The 27,305-nt window shown below is 43.1% G+C and overlaps 5 protein-coding genes across 5 annotated transcripts; 2 read left to right on the top strand and 3 right to left on the bottom strand.

Annotated features, from left to right (window-relative positions):
- Positions 1-5,315: 5,315 nt before the first annotated feature.
- On the top strand, positions 5,316-7,799 carry F5147DRAFT_658156 (uncharacterized protein; the record flags this gene model as incomplete). The annotated part of the gene is given in 8 exon segments (XM_041434393.1): positions 5,316-5,426; positions 5,446-5,706; positions 6,653-6,730; positions 6,775-6,796; positions 7,117-7,244; positions 7,295-7,434; positions 7,510-7,658; positions 7,708-7,799. The coding sequence occupies 8 exon segments, from the start codon at positions 5,316-5,318 to the stop codon at positions 7,797-7,799; spliced, it is 981 nt and encodes a 326-aa protein (XP_041286232.1).
- A 1,329-nt stretch (positions 7,800-9,128) lies between these two features.
- On the bottom strand, positions 9,129-10,247 carry F5147DRAFT_658155 (uncharacterized protein; the record flags this gene model as incomplete). The annotated part of the gene is made up of 5 exons (XM_041434392.1): positions 9,129-9,320; positions 9,341-9,723; positions 9,815-9,931; positions 9,971-10,087; positions 10,115-10,247. 5 exons carry the CDS (start codon positions 10,245-10,247, stop codon positions 9,129-9,131), a joined length of 942 nt encoding a protein of 313 aa, XP_041286231.1.
- Positions 10,248-14,361: 4,114 nt separating this feature from the next.
- On the top strand, positions 14,362-15,285 carry F5147DRAFT_658154 (uncharacterized protein; the record flags this gene model as incomplete). Its single annotated transcript, XM_041434391.1, has 5 exons — positions 14,362-14,419; positions 14,477-14,618; positions 14,667-14,733; positions 14,832-14,980; positions 15,147-15,285. 5 exons carry the CDS (start codon positions 14,362-14,364, stop codon positions 15,283-15,285), a joined length of 555 nt encoding a protein of 184 aa, XP_041286230.1.
- A 2,836-nt stretch (positions 15,286-18,121) lies between these two features.
- F5147DRAFT_780294 (uncharacterized protein) lies at positions 18,122-18,674 on the bottom strand (the record flags this gene model as incomplete). The annotated part of the gene is made up of 3 exons (XM_041442438.1): positions 18,122-18,412; positions 18,466-18,493; positions 18,547-18,674. The coding sequence occupies 3 exons, from the start codon at positions 18,672-18,674 to the stop codon at positions 18,122-18,124; spliced, it is 447 nt and encodes a 148-aa protein (XP_041286229.1).
- A 71-nt stretch (positions 18,675-18,745) lies between these two features.
- F5147DRAFT_780293 (uncharacterized protein) lies at positions 18,746-19,904 on the bottom strand (the record flags this gene model as incomplete). Its single annotated transcript, XM_041442437.1, has 4 exons — positions 18,746-19,088; positions 19,127-19,225; positions 19,274-19,601; positions 19,751-19,904. The coding sequence occupies 4 exons, from the start codon at positions 19,902-19,904 to the stop codon at positions 18,746-18,748; spliced, it is 924 nt and encodes a 307-aa protein (XP_041286228.1).
- Positions 19,905-27,305: the final 7,401 nt, after the last annotated feature.

Raw genomic sequence — 27,305 nt, 5'->3', positions numbered from 1 at the left:
TCTTGGTGTCAGATGAGAAAGATCAAGTACAAGAAAGTACACTGACATATCTTGCTAATTCATTTTTTTGGACTGCTGATTAGACACAATACAGGGGTTAAAGCTAAAGGTCTAACAAGACATATGAGGTTGCTCACGATTGGTGGGTGCACAACTCTCAGTTGGGTTGGATGTCCCTAGTGAAAAGTGAGACATAGTAGTAAAAGAGAGGCAGAGATGAATTGTCTGGTTCCATAGATGCACTATTTTATTATATGATGCACTTGCAAGCAGGCTGGGCCTACTGATGCAGAGATCTGAGTTTCTGTCTGAATCTGACATCCAAGCTGAAAACCCAAGACTGGTGTTTGATTATTTTGGGGAGTTCACCGGTTTTTGCATGCCAGATTTTGACTGTGTTCTCACTAAATCCTCCAGTTGAAAATTTTGTCGAGTCAGGTGAGTATATCATTGTTGATACCCAGTGGTGCCCAGTGTTGATTGGACCCAAGATTGTTTTCGCCACTCTTGACATCCCATACTCTTGCCATCCCATCTCAGGAATCTGTTCATGACTCGCTCACGATCTCCACTCCAGCACATTGTCCCTCTAGCAGTGTGCCCTTTCCATATGGTAATGACCCTTCCCCGTCTTAATGTCCTACAACCTCGCCGTCCCATCCCAGCTTCCGCTTCCTATAGTGTTGCCATTTGGAGACAATGCCATTCCAGACACTGCTGTTTCATCTGCCCCATTTCACCAGTCATCACCTATCTGTGCACCACTATCAAGGTCCCATAGTCGGAGTGACCTGTCCCACAGACATGTGATAATGTGATGTCCACCAGGCAGGTGCACAACATCTCCTACAACTTCAGTATGGCCTTGTATAGTCTAATAAGGCACCACCTTTGGCTATTTATTGTTTGTGAATGACATGGCTCTATGTCCCAACTATGGTAGATCATCTATGATGTGCACAAACAAAGCGCACAGAGATCAGCAATGGCAAGATGATCAGTGACTCAATTGGCCTGTTATTGTCATTGAACCATGAGGAAAAAGCTGAAGAGAGCGCCTGCTTACATGCATCCAGTCTGGATGGCTCCAGGACTATATATGTCACTGGTAAGTGGGTGGTCAGTTATACAACATAGAGTATCACTCACATGAGACACTTTTTCAGACCAACTCAATCATCCAATACGACAGTCTCTCAAAGTGGGCGTTAGAGTTGTGGAAGCTGTGTTGTGCATCTGTTCATTCTAGGTACTAACATATATATTCCATGTGTCATCCTAGTGTTCCCCTCAGGGCTGAAATGTGGTGTAGATGAACTGCTCGCCATGGTATAATTTACATCTCATACTTACAGGACTATGTTGATGATGGTGACAAAGTTGGATGAGAAGCCATATTTCTTCTCCATCTCACATCTTTCTTCTAGTCAACTTCACACTCAATGTCACCAAATCTTCAGCATAATTTCAGGCTGTGCATCATGCTGTGCTCATACATATAAGTGATTATTCGTTTCTGTCGCTCCAAATACAGAGCATATGGTGTCTAATTAACTGTGAAGTGTCAGTCACACAGTAAGCATAGGCTTACACCCCCACTTCTAGATCACTCAACAGGTGGCTCCTCATGAAGGTGAACATGCTACAGCTGCCAATCCTAAGCCATGTCTCAATAAGTTGAGCTAAGTCCTGAACCCAGGTCACAGCCTGCACAAGACTTGGGCTCGAATTTTGCAAAATCCCAAGCTGGATGTTTGTCATGTGTTCCTATTTCCAGTCACCATCATCCACATGTTTTCCAGCGCCCACCCCGTCCCCTTCACATTTTACAGCCAAAAAAGGCAGCTTTCAGCAGGCTTGGGGTCACAGACTAGGTTTGAAATGTAGTGAGTGACTGAAAATCTGCTGAATAAATTATTATGATCATAGACCGAACTCGCTCACTGCATCCGCCTGTGTTATTCTGAGCTTTCATGATGGACCTTTATGTCACAGAGTGTGAGCTGGAATCTGTCTATCCAATAATGCAGGCCACATGCAGATCGGCCAGCCCCACATTACTTGTGTATAAAAGCCAACATAGCTTTTGACTCAGATAACATCATTAGCTTTTAGGGATGATATTGATATTCACCTCTCTCACCACCATGATCATATCTGTCACAGCGATGACTAGTGTAGCTGTCGCCTCTGACAACCTAGTAATAAATCCCCTGGGGCTACCTTGCGGCAACCCTAGTAAGCACTTTTTCATACCTTGGACTCCATGCTTACGACTGGTATTTGCAGATTTGGTAGAGTGCTCGACAGGCATCAAATTTTTTTAACGACAATGATTGATTTTGGTTATATTTGTGGACCTGATAGGCTTAATTTATGTCTATAAGGCATGCTGGTATAAAAATTGCTGTGTGATAACTGATGGCGTCTTCAGCTGCTAGTGAGCCAATCATTATCCTCTGCCATTAGAGTCTCAGTGTTGACATGCTTGCTTAGCATGATGTGTGCCAGAGGGCACAAAGGAGTGATGTGATGTAATGTCAATAATATAGCATGTATTGATATTCTGGGCTTACTCAATCTGATCATGGTTGCTGATATGCACATCATATATCTCACTGAGTCAGTTAAGAACATTGATTGGAGTGGTCTGATGACGTACTTGCTGGATCTGATGTACAACATCAAGCAAGAGAAGACCTATTGATATATGAGCTTGAAAAGAGACAAAATGACTGACCTAGTTCATAGAGTAGCAGAGTGATGTACTTGAAATACAGGAAACAAAAACATAGATCCAGGTATCAATGGAGATGAAAAGTCACAAAGGCATTAGAATCTACACACATTGTCATGATATTAGGATGCTAAAACATGATTAGGGAAACATCACATCAGGACTGGACAGTCATCAAAATATGATATCATAAGATGGAACAGAAGACTTGACTCATATTTGACCGCTGAAAACAATATAAACATCAGGAAGAAACCTGGTGGAACAGTAATGAGTTTACTGGCATCTATGGAAGTGATGCAAATATTGTTGCAAAGTCAGGCAGTGTCAGTGGCATTTCCTGAAAGGATGATAGAAAGCCAAAAAATGGAGACATAGAATCTGCCACATGTCTAGCTTAGATGACAATAGGCATATGAGTTGAGAGACCACTCCACATTAGCAATATCAGATACTCCAGGCTACCCTACTGAGGATCCACATGATCACCAACCTGTGGGGACCATGCAACCTGACAGCATTATCACCCAAGGGAGTGTCAGACAACAAGCCTGTGGGTTGACAAACCACTCCATATCAGAAAAATCAGATACTTTGGGCTACCCCGCTTGAGATCCACATAATCGCCAACCTGTGGGGACCATGCAACCTGGCAGCATTATTGCCCAAGGGAGTGTCCATCTGGGTGGGTATGGGCGACTAACAATTGGAATATCCATAATTCCCAATTAGGTGGGGTTGAGACTCTATCTAAAAATTTGAGTTGGTTAGTAGTTCTGAGAAAACTGTGGATCAGATGAGTGGGCACTGGGATCACAAGTGTTGTATGGCCATGATCAGTTCCTGTAGCTTGTAACACCAATTTTTCACAAGTTGTGTAAAGAATGCAAATAATGTGAGAAAACCACAGAGGAAGTAGAGTTATGTTATAGGATTGAATTATATAAAATTTGGACTTGAACTGATATGCTAGATGTCAGAAGGACTGGTATCAACTTTTGACTGAGCTTTGGACTGACTTTTTATATAATAGATATCAGACTAACTATGCTGGTTGAACATCGGACTGACCTGTTGTATATAGATGTCAGACTGACCGCACCGGATGAACATCGGACTGACCTTCAGACTGACCTGTTGTATATAGATCTTAGACTGACCGATGTAAATTTGGACTGAATTGTTGTATAATTGATGTCAGACTGACTGATGTGAACATTTGACTGACCTTTGGATGGACTTACTATATATAGATGTTAGATGAACTTCAGACTGATATTCGGACTGACTTGATGTCTGTAGGATGTCAAGACTGGTATGGAATTTGCACTGAGGAATTTTGACTCTTTTTCTCCTTTGTCACATTTTCCTCAATGTCTCACCTTCATGTTCAAGGTTGTTTTTTTTCCCTCTGACAAATAAGTCACTAGAACAATACAGATTGAGCGACAAGCTTGATGAATGGCTCACACCACACTAATCCACCTGCCAAACTGTTTCCAAGGTACACAACAATTGAGTGCATGCCATCTTGCGCTTCTCAGGCTTCATCTGAATTCCTGTCCATTGTGCATTAACATGCTCATATCAATGGGGTAGGAAGAATGCATGAATGACTACATCTCTGCTGGCAATATCTCCTAAGATCTTCTTGTCACTCTAGCTCTCTCTCTGGATGTGTAAATGATACAACCTCATGCTGAATCCATGTCCAAAATGAATGAAACAGATTTTTTCCGGAGATGAGGGCAATCTGTCATCCATGTTCAGCCTGCAAGGTCAGTCCAAAGTCCAAACCAGTCGGTCTGACATCCATGTAAACTTTGGAGACTGACTAGTGTGGACTTTTGAATGACCTTTTGACTGACTGGCTGTATATAAATGTTAGACTGACCAGTGGGAACATTTTACTGACCTTTGGACTAGCTTGATGTATATAGATGTCGGACTGACAGATGGGACTATTGGACTGACCAGTGTGGGCATTGGACTGACCTTTGGACTGACTTGCTGTATATATGTATGTCAGACTGACCGATGTGAAATTTGGACTGACCTTTGGACCTACTTGCTGTATATAGACGCCAGACTGACTGATGAGAACATTGGACTGACCTTGTCAGTATCACAGACAGAAATAAAGAAGAGTAAATTGTGAGCATGGATGACCAAATCATGTTCACTCAGCTATGTAATAGATATTTAAATATAGGCAACCCATTAGGTCCTAACGGAGTTCTGGCAGTACCATGAATGCGCTGCCAGTATAAAGTCACATCCTCATACATGCTCTCAAGCATACAATACCAGCACTTATGAGACTAGATATTTATTAGATATAAAGATGTATTTTGCTACTTTAGCTACATACCATCAATCAACTAGTTTCTCCAATTTTTGTGTTTGTCCCTGGTGTGATTCCAATTTTTTGGCTCTCCAAATTAATTTCATCATTTCATTTAATTAATTTTTGGATGAACCGACCTCAAGGTCAATCTCCATTATATTATATTGCTCAGTTCAGTTTTAACTACTTACTACCAAATACTACTCCACCATTACACGGAAGCTCAAAACAATGTCAGATCTGATGAATTGGCAGCCTGCACCTGGCACCAATCCTGGCGACGGTCATGTGATCAACATGGATGCACATTTGAGTACTGCCCATAACAATGCCGGTCCTGGTGTCAGTAACTCAAACTCAGTCCAGGATTAGGATCGGGATCAGGAGGACAGTGATGGTGATAGCGATGGTAAAGATGACAACAACAATGAAGGACAAAATGATGGTGATGATGACGATAATGAAGAAAAAGATGACAACAACAACAATGAATACAAGCGTAATAACAGGAGAGCAGGAAGCAGGCACAGTAGCAGAGCTGCAGCTACAATGTCTGCTGTTGCACGAGGCGGAAGAGGAGGGAGAGGTGGAAGTGCTGGAAGAGGTGGAAGAGGTGGAGGAGGTGAAAGAGGCGGAAGGGGTGGAAGAGGACTTGCTAGGGGGGGCTCCACAGAACAGCTACCTATGGCCCAGGGCCGGTGTCATATCCTGCGTTCTGGACCCGGACCTATCACACACATCATTTCCAGACTTCCAGATCTGGCTGACTTCTATCTATCGTCCGGATCCAACCCGCATCTATCTTCCGTGTTTTATCCCTTTGTACATTCCTTCTCCAGTTAGACTATACTCATTTTCCATACCTCGTTTCATTTCCGCCTTTATTTTCCTATGTCTTCATTTACTATTTTCCGATAGACTAGTGTTTGACTTTTCTATATGCTCCATCCACAGCCTCGCATAGCTTCGGACTGTGCAGACTGACTCTCCGTTAAGTCCTCAGTAGTATATACACCCTGTAGAATCTTTGTACTTCCTCAGTTCGAATATTATCTTAGACTCTGCTCATTCCCTCCTCCGTCCGACTTGAGTTTCTCCTCTCGTCGTCCTCCGCTAGTCTTAGGATTGACTCCTACAGACTTCTCGCCTCCACCTCTACCTCTGGTAGTCCTCCGCTGTTTCCTCCCAGTTTGGACATCGTCTGGATTAGTCTTATCCTTCATTCCCGAATGTCCGCCGGAATTCCCACGCATCAGACATCGGACTCCGGACTCGTCCAACAATCTCCGGACATCATCCAACAGCCCTCGGAAGTTAGGGGCACATACTCGGGTAAGGGGTGCAGCGCACGAGCTGAAGCCAAGCCCTTCAGATCCAACCCTTGAGCACGTTCTTAACAGCCAGGCTTTGAAAGGAAGGTCACACCCAATACTATGCGGTCAGTCCAGGATACAGTAAATTCTAGAAAAAGTCCTTAACTAATTTCTCCCAGATGTTGATGACACAATAGGTAGGCCATATATAATGATCTCACTGTACTGCATGTGTGGCTGACACCTCCCTTTCAGATGTCAACAGTGATGTTCTGGGAGCTACTAGGGATCCATGCATCATTCATGGTCGAAGTAAGCCTATTGACACCAAAGGTGGGTCTTGATGTCAGTCATATTCTGCTTGTCTGCTGATCCAGCAGTGGACAGAAGTGTTACCTGGTGGGTGTCCAGTTTAACTGGCATGATCTAGCCAACCACATTCTGACTCGCAACAAATGGTTAGCTAATCATAGGTCTCAGGCATTGGCCCTTGAGGCATATTCACTGATGCAAGATGGTGTCGCAATGACTAAATGCAGCAGTTGCTCTGATTTTGGCCAATTGAAGAAATGTGTCCGACCTGGTTGTCCTTATGCTCTGTGCTTGAAATAACATAGGATTAAGGTCAAACATGTGGCAGTTGCATTGCACCAGCATTGAACTGGTTACTGGAGCTGCTTGCATGCCCAATGTTCACATCTGTGTCTGTGACACCCTAGCCTTGGTGAAGGCCAAATCAGAGACTGATTTACTGGTTCTGGTGGACACCCACAGCGATTATGAGAGTGGCGAGCTGGTCCATAGTGTCGACAAACATGGAATTGCTTGGACTCAGGAATCTTCAGAGGTGGGCCTCAGCTGGCTCTTCTTGGTTTCTTTTCTTGACTTAGATCTCAGGTGTTACATCACCACTTGGGCCCAGAATTGCGGAAGTGGTCCATGGACATGAGGGGCACCAAAGGGATAATTTTGCTGGCTTGTGGGCCAGTGTTCACCCAGCCATTATATTTTGAAAATATTAAGTTGCTGGTATCTAGGTATGATATCCTGCTGCCCTAGAATCTTTTAAATGACATTTGTGGATCCAGCAAGTGACTGCACTTTATCATTAGTTTCACTGCTCATTCGGTTCAACCCTCAGTGGTCATGCCCTTCATGCTATGGGTGGCAGTACAGGTCTATACCAATGGAATGCCTGTTAAGCTGGCTCTTGAGAAGGAGATTGCCAACTTGACTTTGCTCCTAAATGCGGCAACTAGGTGTGTGATCCTAAGCCTGGGGACATCAAAGCTATGTGATCTCCTCGCCAGGGCGCCCAATTCTTGAAGTTCTCCTATCATCGCTGCAGCTGGAATTCTGGCAGTTACAAACCCAGACCCAGTTGACTTCAAATGTTCTCTGACAGTGATTTGATGTTTTTTCATGACTTTCCACTCACCGCAGAGCAGGGGGATTACATTTGTCTTTGCCCCAACAATGCTCCCGGCCAGCATTCCTCAGTCATACATTCAAGTTTTAGATAATCTTGCATGCATGATATTTTACCCTCACAATACATTCGATATGACAGTTTTGACTCTCAATAGTGTAAATATATGGTGGATCTCCAAAGAACTTCCTTATTGAAATTGATAGTGAGGCCTAAGATCATTCAACACCTCTGAACTGCATTCTTCCGGAGGTGATGTAAGTAAGGAATGCAGATTACCAACTAATAATGGTCCTTAAATACATGTATGTGGAACTTAGGGCATTATGATGTGTTCTAAAGAGGGGCATAAAGGTCAAATAGAAATAAACTAAACAACCCACTCTATCTGCACTCATCTCGACGGTGTGATCTTAGGATGTAGATCGCGTAGACCAATCTAGCATTCAAAAGGATGTGCAAACTCTAGTGCATATCTCCAGATGGTGTTGGGGTTGTGTCATATCCCGTATTCCGGACCTACATCCGACAATGTTCCCATGCCTCATCCGGACTTCTGGACCCCCTGTCCATGTCGTTTATCTGTCAAGATGCCTGTACACCCGGATCCCTGTACCTTTGCATATCTACACATCCAGATCCGAAACCCGGACACTCAATCTGATATCCACTTGCCAGGATCTCCGGATCCAACCTATGCTTTATATCCGAAGCCCAAACCTTAAATCAGTGCTCATCCCCTTATGGTAATCACCTGTCTCTGGACATCCGGATCTGACCCGCGTCTATCTTCCTTGCCTTATCCCTTTGTACGTTCCTTCTCCAGTTAGACTATACTCATTTTCCGTACCTTGTTTCATTTCCGCCTTTATTTTCCTATGTTCTCATTTCCGTCTTCATTTACTATTTTCTGATAGACTAGTGTTTGACTTTTCTATACACTCCATCCACAGCCTCACATAGCCTTGCACTGCGCTGACTGATTCTCCGTTATGTCCTCCATAGTATATAAACCCTGTAGAAACTTCTGTATTTCCTTAGTCTGAATATTACACATATTAGTCCTCGCACTAGACCTCACACTAAGTCCTCATACTAGTTCTAGTCCTCCGACTTAGTCAATATCCATCTCAGGCCTAGGGAGGAATTCCCTAGGCCGGAGCTCCGCTCCTCTGCTCCTCTGATCCTACACTCCTCCGAGTTTCCGAAAGTTCCTCCGGAACTTTCCCGTGGTCCTCCGGACCTATTCTGCTTTGGACTTTGTCCCTGCAGCCTTTCCTCTGTATCCATTCTACTCAGGATTCATCCTGAGTAGCCATTACACATATCTGTACCAGGACGAAACCTCATAGTAATTTCCGGAAGTTCCTCCGGAACTTTCCTGCACCCCTCCGGAAGTTTCTCGCACTCATCCGGATCCGGATAGTCCTTCCGGACTTTCCCGTGCTCCTTCGGAAGTCCTACGGACTTCCTTGGACTTCCTCCGGATGTCATCTGCAATTAAGGGCACATACTCGGGTAAGGGGCACAGCGCACGAGCTGAAGCCAAGCCCTTCGGAACCAGTCCTACCCTTTGTGCATGGTCTTAACAGGTTGACTGAGCCATACAACATCATGCCCGGGCCTCGTGCGATACTGGTTACAAAGTAATGGAGTTTCTGGCTTTCAGGATCAGTGATGATGGAGATATCTACCTGTGCCGAAACCCTCAAGGACGATTGCTGCAATCTGTTCTCGAGGTCTTGATGGCCCAACATCTTTTCTTCTCCTTGGATGAACACCCCAAGTGTGGTCACCAAAAACTCCTGTATTTTTGACTGAGCCTGGAAAATTTCTGCCTGTGTTCTCCCCTCACAAATCATGTAATTGCATTGATATGGATTGTTTTTTTCTGAGCCTGCACAGTGGAGTCAATGCGACAAATAAAGATGGGAGCACAAACTCCTACAGGCACAGTTCCTCTAAACTCCACCCATCCTCCCACAGACTGTGGTCTGAGACATGTGATTTGCAGTTGGCCAGCATGGAAGATCCAGGGTGATTGAAGATACAGAAAATGACCTGGTTAACCATGAAACAATGCCACTGGCCTACCTCATTCCACTCTGGAACATATGGTTGCATGAAAAATCAATATTCTCCACGTTTCTCTGCTTCATCAAACATCTTTTGATTCCAAGGATATTTGATGAATTGTCTTGAGGCGCTGGCTTCGCGTTTGACAACCATGTGTTTAGGATCACTAGGATTAAGCCCTGTCCCTGGAATGATTAATTATGTCAGGGGACAATGAGATTTGGTGGCGTCCCGGGTGACAGAATCCAATAGCATAATGGTGTTGTAATCGTGGGATGCAGCCTGGCACTCTAAGAGGCCCAGCCACATCAGAAGCACACCTTCCAACCTACGGAATGCCCACATGTATTTCTCAAATGTGCAATGTAAAGTTAAATTTGTCTGATCCATTTAAAAACTGGAAGAGTAGAACAAAACTGGGGCCTCTCTGTCTTCCACCAAGATCTTGGATCAGCCCATCCAACTTCATTTAAGTGATAGGTTCACCTGTAATTTTTGGTCAAATCCAAACCTCCCCATACAGCAGCAAAACTTTGCATGGCAACCTCAAGCTTATCTAGGCACATGTGGGTGATTGGGAAGAATTAAACTTCCATCTGCTCCTGGGTCTCTTAGTCAGCAATATACTGGGCCCAGCTTACAAAATACTATGGGTTCATAGGTTATAGGTGACTTATCTGGACCTCGGTATTATATCTTGGATCATGACCTAGACGAACTACTTAATATCCAGGGCTGTACTACAACCATGTTTCACTGAACTAGAAGCCTCTAGGTGGAAGGATGAAACTATGTCTATACTTCTACGTCAGGACCCAGGGGTGAGCCGCCACCATATCTTAGTCTGACCTAAATAATGTTCCCTTCTCATGCTGTAGATACTTGGACCAAAGGCCTGGTATCAAGAGCATCATCAATCACATTGGGTTGAGCTACCAGATGCACTATTATGCAGAGCTTATATCCAGTTTAACTTAATGAGAATGTGTCATCAACAGGAGGCTATAAAGGTTTTGCTACAGGGAGTAGCTATGGGTTTTGTCTTACAAGGCTTATTGGTGAGTGCCAACAGAAGGCTGGTACCTCTGTCTACTGCAAAATGATGTTGAGTACTCTCCAGCTGACCATATGTGACCAACTATTTGAAGATGATACTCAGCTGAAAACTATTGCTATTGATGTTGAAGAATTAAGCTCTAATTGGTTCCATGATGCAGAGGAGCATTGTCTTAGATAAAAATCTGCATTGAGCAACTTCTTTGCCCAAGGAACTGAGGTATGCAGACTTCAGAAAAATTCCACAAAAAACTAATTGTCTAACACTCAAAGTATTCCAGGAGCTGGAGGCTCCAGCTGTAACCGCACTGCGGGAGATGAGGAAATGGACCCACCATGCAGGTGCTACACACAGGTCTTGGATGGAATCAGTTATCTTAGTAAATCCTGCATTTTTATGTCCATTGGCCTATCATGGTCTTTGACACTCATCTCAGTGTTCTGACCTAGGTCATGAAATTCTCAGAATTGTCAACCCAGTTGTGGGTTTGAAGAACAAGACCCCTTATCTGTCCCTGAGCTTCCAATGATATTGTTGAAAAGAAAGTTTGCTAAGTTGTGTGCTTAAATGGGTCGATTGAGTTTGACCTCCCAGGATTAAGACTAGCCAGTGTACAAATGCAAAGTCCTGAGAATTTCTGCAACTCCTATCTCAGCATCATGCATATTCATTTTGGTCCAATTACTTCTCAGTATTTGTATTCTCATCTGAGAAATGCTTCCTGGCCGAAGCTGCTAGATGGATGTTACCAACCTTAATTTCCATGGTGCCATCTGTGACATGGGTGAGTGTACTTCTTCCTTTTTACTGGTGATTACATGTACATAGCATATTCCACAGATATGCAAGGCATTACTAAACCAACTATTCCATCTGATATATGCTTTCTCTATCATTGATCTCGATGCCCTTCATCTGGATGAAGAACTGCTTTTGGTTCTGAAGTTGTCCGCTGAGCTGAGGAGCCTATGCCAAGAATTTTGCAAAGGTTTTCACATGAAGTTCCACAAAAATGTAGATCCAAGTACTGGAGGTTGTCATGCATGCTATTTTCAGCCTGAGAATTTCAAGTGTATTAGGTATTGGACTGTTGAGCCCAATTACCACTTAGAAATCCATGGGAAGGTTGTCACACCCTATCCTGCCAATGATCCCGATTGACTTCCACCCATAGGGAAGGTGAGGATTTTGATATTGATATTCCTGCCTATCTTGAAATTATTTCATCGTAGGGTGGGGTGGTCCATGCTGACTATGCTCCCCTAACAGACTTGGAGTTGAGAAAGATTTCCCGGTGTGTGGATGTGCTAGCATATTGTGGCCAGAATGTCACCCTATTGGTCAATGCCAGCTCACCCGATACTATCTTGGCATGGTGAGGATTTTGAGAAAATCTGTCATGACACCTCTGCGAGCAAGAAAACCAGAGCTATCAAACAGGGCAGCCAGTTCTGCCGATTTGAATGGGGCAAGATGCATCCAGTGGGCTCCAGGAAACCTACTGGGGACAAGCCTGGAGACACCTATACGGGTTATGCCAGTATGGAGGTGACAGATATATCACACATCAGGTTGCTCTTTACTCATACTGCCATATGGTTATGATGTCTTTCAATTCTTATCTTCACTTGCATTTTGTGCATATCCTCATACCTGCTGTTTTCGGCTGCTTTCCTGCATTTAACCCGCTTCAGACGCACTTTCCCGTGCTCTATGGACCCGCACACATGTTCCTGTGCTCCACGCATACCCTCAGATCATTTTCCCATGCTTAGTGCGCCCTCGCATACTCATTCGCACTCAGACTCAGCTGAATTATCCTCATCCCTCATATATTAGCTTCATTACCTAGACATTCAGTACCTTAACCCAACACTTTCCCGCGCCCTAGGAAGCTCGGAAATCATTATTCTAGAGTTGCTTCTGACTGGGGACAGTCAGTATTTGAAGTCCATATGGGATGTGACGCTCGGACCTGCGCTGGGCAGGAAAGAGCCTATTTTCATATTGATGTCAAGGAGTATAGAACACTATCAGTTTCCCTACCCTTATCTGACCCTCATACATCAAGTAACCCCTGTGCGAAGCCGAACCTGCACTTTCCTGCGCATTGGCCGCATCGGACACGCATTCCTGTGCTTCGGATACCTGGGAAATGCATTAGGAAGGTCCCTCGTCTATCCATAGTCCATCCAAACCCCATTGGTATGTGAATTTCTTTACCTCGAGGCTTGTAAAATGTGTTGCAGCCTTATTACATGTCCTTACATATTTACTATATTTCCTATCCCTTTCCTCTCCGAGTGAGAGTTTAGACAGTATAAGTTGACTACTTCTAAGTATTACTTACTACACTTCCCTCGTACTGTATGCCTCACCCTATAGGTTTACCTTCAAAGTAGTCCCTTGTAGTGCGCACTTTTTAGCCCCTATTAGGTTCCTTATACCTCTCTATACCTAGACTTTCCTTACCTCGCAATATACTTTTGCCCTCACTCTCTCTGAACCTCATTCCTTAAACTCCCTATACCTTGTCCGCACTTTCCTGTGCTTTCCGCACCTTCAGCCATGCATTCCCGCACTTCAGATAGCCTCAGATACATTCCCACACCTTGCGCATTCCTTGTCCGCTATTTTCCCGTGCTTAGCGCGCTCTTGGGTCGCACATATTCATCATCGTTCTAGTAGCAATTCCCTTTAGGGTCGAATACATCTGTTTAGACATAGCAGCTAGGCATTAGCTTGACCCAACCTTTTCTTGCCACCCAGCAAGGTTGTTGTTTCCACAACGTGCTGTATCCCCAGAGTGCAAAAAAGAATATAACCGTAGATATGAGAGCAAACTACCACCCGAGGCCAAGTGAAAATGTCGAGATGCTCAAGCCACTTGCAAACAAAAATTGCATCAGCACAGGAGCACTGCCCAGGCACTGGTAGAACCAAACACTTTGGCCTCAGCCAGAGTACTCTTGCTTGCATTTTCCTGGACCCCTTTAGCCCAGGATCAAACAACAGATTACAGCCATTCATGTACCGACAGTTTTTCCTGGCATTTGGTGAAATCATCAAATAATCCAGGACTGAGAGGACTGAATCTGGCCTCAGGTATGCTGGGTACACAGGTTCCTCTGGAGACACAGGTTGTAACATGGGATGATGGCCATACCACCATACTGCCCACTGTGATGTGTGATAGACAGAATGTATTGACTGAGGACCTGCACCTCACCAAAAAAATTGTGGCAGTTCCTGCCTCCAAACCTGGGGTCCAGATTTGTGACCCATCTCAATGGGGCCCTTACTGAGAATGAGTTATTACTAATCGAAATCTGGTCTAGTCTTGCAGCAGAAAAGTATATCATTGTGCATGAGGCAGTGAAGCCTGGGCCCTTAAGCCTAACCATGGAGTATCTGGAAAAGTGGTATGGCATTCATGGGACCATGCCTGTGGATATGCATGGTAAGGTTCTGGACCTTCAATATTCATATAAGGTCACCACTCATCCTGGTTGCTCAGATATGGAACTTCAATCAAAAAATCCCACTCAACCTTACGTTCCTGGCATCATGAGTGATTTGATTTCTGGTATAAACAATACAAATGAGCAAAGATGTGTTCTGGATTGCCCCATAGCGGTAGGTTTACCCCTTGAACTGGTGTAAGTAACATCTAGTCACCTCTGCTTCTGCTGTTTATCTATACCCAGTCTCCTAGATGAGGGTCAGATGGCCTGGCACAGGACTACCAAGGATTGTCCATTGCCAGGACCAAATGTACATCTTGGCAGCCCATTTGCCTCAATGTCCCAGGGTGGGGTACTGATTCCTCCTGCACTGTGACTCTGAAGGCAGGAACACCTATTTCTTTCCAGTTATTGGACATGCAACTCCGGAAACTTCTTTTCCATAAGAGTAATAATGATTGCAAAGTGCCCCTTCCAGCTGCAAAATCCCTCTATGGTCCTCACGATCTGAATGATTATGATGCTGAGACTGTGACCATATACTCTGAAGATTTGTTGTAAGTACGTGGATGGGTGGCACCCAGGATGGTTACCTGATGATTATCTTCTTTATAGAATCCAACCACCAGGGCAATTACATGTAGAATTTAATCCCAATCCTGCTTTTGTCCATGGGGGTCATTTTTTTACATATGACACGCTTCACCACATACATAATTCAAGATCCCTAGAAGTCATTCAAGGCAACACCACTCAAACTCCCCAATATATAGATGAGACTCTATGGCGTACCTTAGTTGCAGAAGTGGGAGAAGTTGTCGATCTTGGTAATTGTCTCTTAGAATTTACCCATGCAGTATAGCAGTAGTGATAGCCATATGCAACACACTGGCTGAAAGCCTGTGTATTTTCTACTTGCACCAGGTTCCCATAATATGTATTCTGAATAAAATAATCTAGATAACAAGACTAAGAGCATGGAAAGGACATGAGTAAACATAAGTATCACAGACACAGATCCATTGGATTCTTGCCCCCAACCTGGTTATCATTACCAAAGTTTTTATGAATAGGTACTGAGCTAATCTATCTCACTGCATATCAGGGCCCAGTAGTAAGTTCAGGGCTGTAAGGAACGGGAGATATTCACTCACATAGGAATGTCAATTGAGGCTCCCATTTGGGCCTCAAATTCCTTTTGCAGCCAGTTTCAGCAAATAATCCACTTCCTGGGGAATATTGTGGCACTTTGTGATGAAGTAGAAAGAGCATGAGTCCTCCATCGCCCTGACGAGCCCCCCATGCGCGCACCGCAGATTCAGCTCTTACCACACTTTGCTGCCCATTGCCCAGATCTTTTTCGCCAGAAACTGCGCGTCTACCTTGACATTTTTGACGACATCCTCGACTGTATCAGCACCAATCCCATCTTTCAAAACAATTCCAATAACCACCAGCTCCCCATTGCCCTGCAACTAGCTATTTTTCTCAATCGTGCAGGCCACTACGGCAATGCGATATCTAATGAAGACGTCTGCCAATGGGCGGGTGTTAGCATTGGATTGGTCACTAATTGTACCAATCGCGTCATGATTGCTCTACTTGAGCATCATGACCAGTTCATCTTCTTCCTGAGTCTCAATTCTAATGACGCTGCTCATGCCTGAGAGTATATCTCGAAGATCTGCCCACAATGGCGCAATGGTATCTTTGCTGCCGACGGCTCTATGATCAATCTATGTAACAAGCCGGGGCTCTACGGAGAGACATTTCTCAACAGAAAATCTGACTACTCCCTCAATTGCCAGGTAAGTATTTCTCATTTTTTCTCGAAACATTCAACTAATATACGTCTAGGTAGTGGCAATGCCTCATAATCTTCTTATCATGGATTATTCGATCGGCCACATCGGTAGCACGCACGATGCATACGCTTTCCACTCTACGCGTGTTTTTCAAGACCACGAGGCACTCCTTGGAGACAACCACTGTTACAAGTAACATTGGTCACGTGGCCCCCCTATCATTTTCCCTTCATCCTTGCCCTCACCATCTACCGGCTTGTCCTCCTATACCGACTATCTGTTGACCGGATGTTCGGGACCGTTCCCGTCCCTCGCATTGCCCGCCTCCTTGCACATGTATGCACATTCCTCCTATGATTCGACCACCAATGTGGTCCCGCACCTCTGACTTGGTCTGACTCATGCCACCAATATGGCTTTCATTTTCTGTTCCCTTCTGACTGTGCTTCACGCATGTTGTATTCTTACTGTTGGATTGTTCCAACGTTTCTCGGTCTCATTCCGCATTCGACCTCTCACCACTAATCCGGCTCTGTTGCCAACACACCTATACCATTCTCATTTCTCCTTTACCCTTACCTACAGTGCAGTAGCCTTGCCCTTAACCCTCTCCACTTAGTATAAGTAGTCGGTCACCCTGTACTAGATTCTCTAACTTGAATCTACTCAATCTTCCCTGGAACATACTTCTCTCTGAAGCCTCTCAGCTTCAGTCTCTAGTATCTTTTCTTAGTTGCTCATCACGACTAAGTCTACCTCAATTGACACTCATTGTTCGGACAAAACTGTCCTTACTTTGAGCCTGGTGACTTCAAAGACATCTGTCTTAGTAGTCACGTGACACGCGCGTCTGTGATCACTGCCGACTCGTCGTCACCAGTCTCACTTGCTATACCGGATCCTTCTGGTTATGTCACGAATGTTAGCGGACGATGCCCCTCTCAGGGCTCCACATAACAGACCTATTTGAGTGTGTAACAACCACTGGATCTGGGCCGACAGCGCTTACCCTTTGGAACCGTGGTGCATCGTGCCATTCAAGAAGCCGTGCAATGGCGCACTAAGCAGGGTGCAAAAAAAATTCAACTACAATATCTCTACGGTACGTATACTATTGTTTTCAGTTGCATCTATTTACTGATTTGTTGGGTTAAGGTCTGTGTTCACATCGAGCATGTCTTTGCGGCTCTCAAAGGCCGTTTCCAATCTCTCCTGCGAGCTTTGGCATCTGATACAAACTGAGAAACACCTTGAATATATGTCGTACTGGATCATGTGCTGCTTGATTCTACACAACATGGTCATTCAATTCGAGGAAGAGCACCACATATCTACTACTCAATGGGCCACAGGAGAGGACAGGTTTGAAGAGGAACAAGAGGAGGATGCTGGTGAGGATGGAGTCGGTGATATGTCGTATGATGGCACACCTGGACAGGCATCTCGCGGTCAGGTTGACTGGACTACTTGCTCGAAACCCTCGAGAGGAGGCAGGGGTAGGCAAGAACAAGGTACAATGCATAACATTAGTGAAATAGGAACATGTAAGGTACACTGGGCATACTGAAAACAAGACTAGGGAATGCACATGACTTTGGACATGAATACACGCTGAACAAGTGAGTCCAACGCAAATGGCAAATGAACAAACACAACAGCTCCAACACAAACAAGTACAACCACCGCTGCAAGTGAGCAAATCAAGTCTCTTTCGATGACAACCCTTCTTTGAGAGTGATCAACTCAATTTTGAGGTGAAGGGCCGCCAGCCTTCTCTGACTGAACTTTGGCCTAAGCTTCGAGAAGATGAAGCTCAAGTGTCTTTGCCTCCTGTGACCGCTGGTGTACTGAAGCAGCTTCACTGCGCTCAATTACACCCTGCTCCCATTGGAATTATATATTGTGCTCATGGTGGAGCGCATTGACCTTGGCAATTTTGTACTTGGGGGCAGATTCCTTCACAGAGTAGATATAGCTCATATCGTCGGTGAGAGACCCCACTTGGTCAAGCACATCCAACGTTCCTGATTGAACACGCCCTGAAAGGCTGCACTTGTGCGCAGTCTTTTTCTGGCCGGTTCTAAGCGAGGTCTGCGAGTCTTGTGATATCATGTGGGATGATGAAGCAAGCGTCCGTGCGGATGAGCTGGGGGTATTCGCCGACAAGGATGCCATAGACGCTGGCTTTTTTGGACAAAGGGAGCCATGATCCATGGCACAAGCAACATGAGACTTACCAGTGAAGGCTGCTTCACGACGATCATACTGCCAGGTGTGATTTATTTGTTGGCTTGAAGGCATGGGATGGTGAGGGGGACCTTTGGTGTGGGCGTTTATTGCTTGGATGCTGAGTGTTATCCTGTTCCTCGTTATCCACCTCCATCTCCATCTCCTCAGCTGCTGTCATCCCAATTTCCGGGGTCATGCTCCTCGAGTGCAGGGTCATATGGAGGGTTATGGCCCCCAATAAAGGTAGCAGGGGGCACACCTTTGTCAAGTGAATTGTCGGCGTGCATATCAGTTGAGGTTAGGATTGGTATTGGAAAAAGTTTGGGAGGCAGTAGGATGAGGGGCATCATTGGGTTCAAAATTTGCAGCCCTCTCTTTCCCCTTTGCTTGTGAGCGCACCGTGGAATCATCTGCAGTGGCGCTGGAATTTGCAGGATGAGAGGCAACCTGCTTGCCAGTAGGGCAAGAGGTCTGTTTGTGTTTAGGCTGTGTGAGCGCATGGAGGGCACCAGCACGATCTTTTCCAGGAATGGAGGAGAAGGTCTTTGGGGCAAAGGCAGGGTTGTCCTTCCATAGCGCATCAAGGTCTTCGAACCATGGAAATTCAGATGATACTTGCGCTGCAATTTTTCTACTTGATCAGATAATTTAAACAATTTAAAATAAAACTTGCCTCGAAGATTTACTTTAGAAAGAGGGTCAAGAGGGTTGACACCAGTGTCAGTCATCCCAAAATGATTGGTTGCAGCCTTATACTTCCCCCTGAGACTAAGATTTCATTAGTGAATACACATGTAAGGAGAAAGATGCACATACTATGCAAGACAATTGGTAATGGCTTGTTTGAACTTCAGCTGGTTCACTTCTACAGCATACCGGGTCCCATATGTCAGGTCATTTTCAAATACATGTCTGGTGATTACAAGGTAGATATCGGCTATACTCTTGCCCAAAGGATGATCAGTGCCGATCACCATGCTGAGATTTTTTTTGTTATTGGAGAAGAGTATGTGACAGTTGGCTGGATGTGCAGCGAGCCAGAATACAAGGATTGTAGTGCCATCAACATTGGTGGTGTCCCACCTGATCTTGGCGGGGACAAAGCTGGTGTCATCCCCAGGAGTTGTAGGCCAATCTTCAGGGCCTGTAGTATTTTTGTTGTCCAGATTGGTTGCAGATTGATGTTAGGGGGGATCTGGATGGTCGGTACCTCCTCGTCCTCATCCTCATCCCCTCCCACAAGTCACAGTAGTAGCCCTCACTCTCTCCCTAGCCTAGCCCTCCCTCTGCCACGTGAAGATTCCAAAGGTTGTGGTGGTTGTGGTGGTTGTGGCGGCTGTGGGGGTGGTGGTAGTGGTAGTTCGCTCATATTTAGACCAGCAGATATTTGAGAAAGTTGCTTGAGGCGTGCTGAACGCCTTACAGTGGGTGAGTGTATTGGGGGCATCGTGCACGTGTGGCATAAAGTTTCAATTTCAGACTCCAATACCTGCTGCCAGGGTTCCGAAAAGTTTGCATGTTTGTTGATGTTTCAGGGAAGTTCCAAGCAAGTTTCAAGGCCAGCTTTGAATCCCACTATTGGGTTGGATATAATCACAGCATCAAATAACATCATTGCCAGAAAGCTTGGAACTTGCTGATTGTTCAGGTAGGATGTGAAATCATACATAGAAAATCTTCAAGTGTCGTATTCCAATAGTGATCCTGTTTGACAGCAAATATAATACAGCCCTTGTCAGGCTAGTAATAATTATGTGACCAACGTGTGTGGTTGAACAAATCAGTCATAACCTTCAGTGTCTGTATCCACAAAGTCGATATGTCTCACCACAAGAGTTGAAGAAAATTCTTCAGTTAAGAATTACCAGCCACAGCCCTTCAATAGCTGCCAAATATGTACTATATCATGAGATCTAGGGCTAGTCTGGATTTGCAAAAATATAAGCTGGTTGCTGCAATACAGAAAAACCAGCTGACACACACATGCTAGTGATCCAGTTATTCAACCCAGCATTTATGTATTTTTCCAGCAAAACATGTGATCCTACATAAAATGCACACCATAGGACACTACTATATCATGTTCAGAACCTCAGGCCTCATGTCCAGATTTGCAGATGTCCAAACTTGGATTCTTAGTCAGTAGATATACTAGATTTCATTAAACCACGGGTTGCATGTAGCCATACATCTATCTCAGTCCACCTTGTCATTTTCAAGACTTCCTCAATCATGCCAGATATTGGTCCACTAGCTTTTCCAACTTCTCTAAACCAGGGTGGGATCAAGCAAGAAACAGAAATGGAAGATGTGATACCCCCACTCCCACAAGCATCCAGTACAGTATTAAACACCTCATTCCAATTATCATCATGTTGCATAGGAGGCATTGAGGTCATAGATGAAGACCTGGATTACCTATGAAATAAACACCAGCGGATCAATGGAACAGTCATGAATGCATATACCAATCTGGTATCTACTAAGCAGCACAGTATTTTGACTAAAGCTGGATATATCTTGATAAGCTCACTGGTCCTCCGCCTGATATGCAGAGAAACTTCATATGGAACAACTCTAGAAAACATTGTTTCTGTGGTCAGTATATTTCTTTATGCAGATATTTATATTAAACTGGATCTGGTTCCAACTTCTTGGACTTGGATAATAAAAAAGAATGCTTGACTCCAGATATTGGGCTTTTCCTCTATGTGGAGGTAGTCTCTCTTACTGGGTCCTGGATTGGGTGGACTGGTCAGTCCATGAAATAGATTTCTTTGATAGCTTGGAAACCTATCCTACTTGGGCTCACAAAGTTAGTAGAATTTTTTAATCCACCTACAATATCTAGGCATCTAATATCATAATTTTGCTATCAGGATTTGCAGCATGCTGCTGCTGGCCTAGAGCACTGGCTGAAATATGAAACATATCCAGAGATCAAATCACTTGAACACCGATTCAAAGACTGGAAGGTTCTTCATTACATTCCACCAGATGATCAAAAACAAAAAGATAGCTGGTCTTGTGGTCTATTTGTTATAATGGCCATGAATGGACTCTGAAATCTGGATTTCTCAAATGTACACCGATCCAATTTGGGATCCACAAAAGCATTTGAATTGAAAATCATCATGTAAGTCAGGTAATTCTGGTAGCTCAACTGTAGTAATTCTAGATGAATATGCTGACCCAGGAGCTTTAGCTTAGTCATGCAGCAGCGCCGTCCTAGAAAAAACTGTGGTCCACCTTCATCAGTTGATCATGCTGAATCTTCATTATCATCTATTGTCAATATTGCCCAAAACAATTTTGTCTTAGAGACCTCTGGAGGTGAAGAGGTCCAGAAGGTGTTGGATATCATCTTAAATGCTAAAAATCTGATTGTAATTTGTGGTACGATCAGGTCCATCTTTTAAAAGTTTTATGCTTAAGAAACTCTATTTCATTGCACACTCTCTCTATAGGTCCAGGTATATCTGTTCCTGCTGTATCTGCATTTCCAGTTGATCCTTTTGAATTACTACTTCCCATAATATGGTAGGTGCATAATATAAAGTTTCTAGATGTCTTTGAGAACACATTACATATTCCTTCTTTTTCAGGATTGCACCAAGTCATCATTAGTGTTTCAGACCATGATGCACTATCTAAAGAGAGCACCTATCAAAAACCTGCTTTACCAGGCTATTCACTCTTTAGACCACTGTAGCAATCTTTTAAGGGTCTACACTCAAAATATTGATGCCATAGAAAAGACCACTGGACTATTATCCTTTGGAGTTCCCAAGTCATTTCAGATAGGGACACCTGATTGTCCAAGATGCATTCCATTGCTAGGACATTTGAACCAAATGTCTTGCACTTCTTGTACCAATGTGGCACCATCAGCCATATTGTTGGATCAGTCTCTCTCAGATGGGCTTCCTATGTGCACAAACTGTCCAACATTCACCTACAGTTTTAGACATCATGACATTAGACGTCCAAATATTGTGGTTTGTGAAGAGGAGCAGCCAAATTTGAATTCAGTTCTAGCTCATGATGAGAATCTTGTGGATGTAGTATTGGCTGTGGGTGTTCATCCTATTTCTTACTTCAACCTTCCTGATATCACCAAACAAGTCACCCAAGCAGCACATTCCAGAGCTCAGGGAGGAGTTCCTGCATCTATCCTGATAAATCTGCTTTGGAGAGAACTGAAATTCAAGATCTCTTCTAAGTTTCTTTGGCCCTAGACTTGCAAGAGTTTTTTGGACATATTATGCTTGCTGCCCATTAAAATGCTATCCATAATTCTGCCAGCAATACTATGCTGATACCCAAGAGCCTGATGTTTAATGAGGAAGGGAAAAAAAAAGAAGGTGGTGGTGGTGATGATGATGATGGTAACAACCACAAATTATTTCTGACTCTGACACCTTGGTATTTTCCTGATCTTTAGCTATGTAGCTCAGAGAAAATTCATTTGACTGCAGCATTTTGTTATTTTCCACCAGTTCATAGTATTATGTTGATGTATTTTGTGTTAATGATTATAAACTAAATACTTTGATGATTAATATTACCTATTGTAATCTTCAATCATCAACAGAAAATAGTATATTGCAAATTATTTTGAACTAGTTGAAACAACTCACTTAAAGTTCAAAGTAGAAACATTTGCATGTTTTTGTGAAATTTCAAGTACTCTGAACTAAGAAGACATACAAAAATCACCATTGGCCAGCCATTTTGCTGCCATTACATAGAGTCAGAAACTTTGCTTGTAGCAGCAGCTCTGAGGCACCATACTATTTCAGTTTCAATGATTTCAGTTGGAATCTTAAAAGCTAAGAGCAATTACCTTCCAGATTTTGAGTTGGAATTCTCTCAAATGTTGAAAGGCCCCATCAATCACCAATGTAGAGGATTACAATGATTGTAGTTAGTTTTAGTTTTGGAGTTTGCCTTGCAATGTATTTGATTATCTTAAAATCATACTAAGTTTTGCTCAAGTTCAAATTAAACTCATCACTACAGCATATTACCAGAAATAAATCATATCTTTTTAAGAAAGATCCATAAGGGGCCAACATTGCCTGATCTTTGATCCTGTTTCTCATACTGGTTTGAATTCTTTTAAATGCCACTCTGGAGACAGGAGTGGCCTTCGGTCTTTGGCTGCCAGGTTGACCTGACCCAGCCTTTCTTGATTTATATCTGATCTCATGCACTGTGGTATCCACATAAGGCAGAGAAGAACTGGATGCCTCTTGAAATATAAAAGGAGGGATCACCTTGTTCCAGAATAAATCTATAACATCAATAGGAATTTGGGTGGCTTTCAGAGATGAGTTGGTACAATTATAGATCATCCATGGAAAGAAGAGCAGAAGATTAGAAGCATGATTTGCTGTGCTCAACACACTAAATGGGACATGAGGTATAGAGCTTAAAGGAACAGACTTAGTCCACTATTCCTCCCTTTGAGTACTATTTGGACCCTGATCTTCAGCACTTTGAGGAATAAGAATATCTATATAAATGTGATTATGCTTATGGATGGGTACTAGCTGGTCGATTACTGGAGCCAAGTAGATTCCTAAGCTGAGTGCTGGTTAAAAATTTGGAGTAACCCAGATATAGCTGTCGATATCCATAGAGATAGTGATTTCATTAGGAACATCCATGTCTAGCTCTAGGTCCAATATGATTCTTTGGCCTCCAATGGGATAAGCTCCATGAACAAACATAGTTTCATATACTTCAGTCATTTCTGAAGCTAGGCACTGAGCATCCAGTAACATCTCAGATGCTGCTATGATTCTGACATCACTGAAAACCACTCTTCTCTCATCACAAAACATGGAGCGTTTAAATAAATTGTGATTTTATTTTCTCCATCAACCAACCTACCAGCTAGAATTATATATTTTAGATACACCAATGCTCATCATGCAATCCAAGATATCCAATAAAGGGCCCAACCAGAACATCTGGGAGAAACTTGGAAGAATCCTATAGCCATAATCTCTGAAGAGCATAGCAGATCCTAGTCCACTAATCCAAGTGTTGCAGGATGAAGACCATATCTCTTCAGCATCTATGATGGGTTGTATGGACACTAGGATAGCAAGTTGAGTCACGATGGCCTGGTAATCATGCACCATCTGCTGTGGTTTTTCTAATCTGATGGCTAAGGTTTCCTAAGAGATGAGATCTGCTGAATGCTAACAAGCTGGCAAACTGCCAGCAGAATAGAGATAATTGCTCCACTGGCATCTACAGCTGAGCTTTACTATCTCTAATATTCTGAGATGGATGGTATGTCCACAAGGTATCACTGGCAGCTGCAAACTTCCATCAAGATGATGACTCAGTCTCTGCTCCAGAAAATGCTCTAATAAGGCACATGAGATGGGACTACAATCACAATTCTGTGTTTGTGAAAGGTGGAATTTGAAATCCTCATGAACATGTACAGCAGCAACATCTCCATAGGATCATCCATGCAATATGACCAATCTTTTCCAATATGATGAACCATGTCATTCCTTCCAGTTGCTCTATGAACTGATTCTAGGTTGGATGGTGGAAGTCATGCAATAACTCAGAATATGAGCACTTTGGCAGTGGTAGTCAAAGATGACCATGTAATGATGTTGAGATATAGTCAAAATGAAGCCAACCTAGCCTGTAGGATGTTCCTGAGAAGAAGACAAGAGATGTCTTTGCTAAAAGATTTGGATTTGAGCCAGATCAGGCATCCTAGCCATATTGTTGATTAGGGAAGGATATGCAGCTGCCATATCAGCATATCTCAAAGGTCCTTGGCCATATTTGAGATACCACTTGGTCATTAAGAAGAAATTAAGAACTGCCTCTCCAACATGCATCTGGGGATTTGATGTATGAAGCTGTTCCAGAGCAGGAAGCTATAGTGTGAGGTGTGCCAAGTTTAACATTGCATCAATATCTATTGTAGCATTTAGTTGAATAAGTCTGGACTTTGATATTTTTAGCATCATTTACCTGAGGATTCAATATCATTTTGGATATCCAAAATTGTGGCTGAATCATTAGCTTGGCAAGATCTGGCCCATATAGAAGTACATTCTTCTCCACTCCCAGGTTGATAATCATCAGCATCATCATCTTCTGACTAAGATGATGAACCTTCCATCTTAAATAATGATCCATGTCTTTGGACATATTCTTCCAGAATGTGAGATAAATCATCATAAGTAACATGCTGACTTAAGCCATTGGTATCTTCCACATATACCCGAAAGGATGATAGGCTAGACACTTCTTCATCATAACCTGCATTAGATAGCATTTCTGAGCTCTCATCTGATGATAGTTGCAACTGAAGCCAAGAGCTTGGAATGATAGATGAGCTATGAGACAAGTCCTCTGAGTTAGAGAATAAAGATGGATGAATCTGAAAAAGTTTAAAGTTGATATTATTTTCATATTCTATTAATTGAATACTTCATACAAATGGAGCATAAGTGGAGGTTAATGGTGCTTTGATGTTGGTGTTTGTATTGTTAAAGGTGTGATGGTGGTCAGAATTAGAAGACAGCTGCATGTCTAGTCATTTTGAGGTATGTTGAATGCGATGAGGATGGAGACATGACATCTATAGAGACTGATAGATCAATCTTTGAAATATTAAATAGTGAATATTTCTACCTATTAGCAAATCAAACTAATCTGCAACTTAATCTTGGTAGGAAATTGATATGAATAGATCAGGTGTGTCTTAAAATGCAATGTTTGGAATTTAATTTAGATGATATCAAACAAGCTTCCATAAGTGGTCTAACTGTATTTGTATATGCTGAAATAGCACATGTCAGCCAGATACTCTTTGAGTCTTACTTTGAGTCTAATCAAAACTTGATTTCATAATGTCAGAGTTGCCAAAGGGCATGACACAAACGAAATTTGATGATTTGCCTACTACCAGAGCTATGAGTAAATCTTTTTTGATGCTCCAAGTCCAAAGATTTTTCTCTGATTTAGGAATAATATAATAGTTTATTCTCTTCTGTCAGATAGAGGAGTTAAGTCAAAAATTGAATACAAAGTTGGACAAAGGTAAGTCTCTTCTGAAATAAGGTTTATAATTGATTTTAGACATAAGTATTATTGAGCTAATTTTGATTGAATGCAGTGTTTCAGTATATACTCCCAAAAAAGGTCGCAAAGGAGTAGATGTGACTGATTTATGGTATGGAGTCATAGAATGCATCTGTATGGACAAACATCCAAAAGCTTCACAGGTCTGTATTTACATGCAATCATTATATCATCATCTTACAGATCAACTCTTCAAAGCCCTTCTCTGCTATCCTATTGAGCGTGGCATCACAGCTGGTGTATCTAGCAATGGATAGACCATGTCTCAAGTAAGAGCATGGTATCATCAGTTGGTGTCATATACAGATTCTACACCTCACTTCCACTATGATATCTTGTCCAAATCCTCATGTATCCGGATATATCCATATGATCCCCACCCGATCCAGTTCACACATCTAATCCATACTCCATCCAATCCTCATCCAATCCTTATCCAATCCTCATCTATGTCCTATCCAAACCCCTGGCTTTTGGACCTTCAGATTCCATTGTGGTCCTATCCAAAACTATTCCCACGCACCTACACATTACCCCATTTAGGATATACCTGTGTTTCAGGCTCTCAGTTATCTCTGCTTCCGTCTTGATAATGTATTCCATATGAATTTCATCTCTGAGTTCATTTCCTTATGTTCTGTTTCACTTACTAATACATTTCCACTTGCCTCTAGTATATAAACTCCTGTAGAAACTCCTGTACTTCCTTAGTCTGCAT

The sequence above is a fragment of the Suillus discolor genome, assembly GCF_016758755.1.
Source record: "Suillus discolor strain FC423 chromosome Unknown F5147scaffold_103, whole genome shotgun sequence".
NCBI lineage: Eukaryota > Fungi > Basidiomycota > Agaricomycetes > Boletales > Suillaceae > Suillus > Suillus discolor.
Note: the sequence above shows the minus strand (reverse complement) of the source record. Positions and strands in the feature narration are given on the sequence as shown.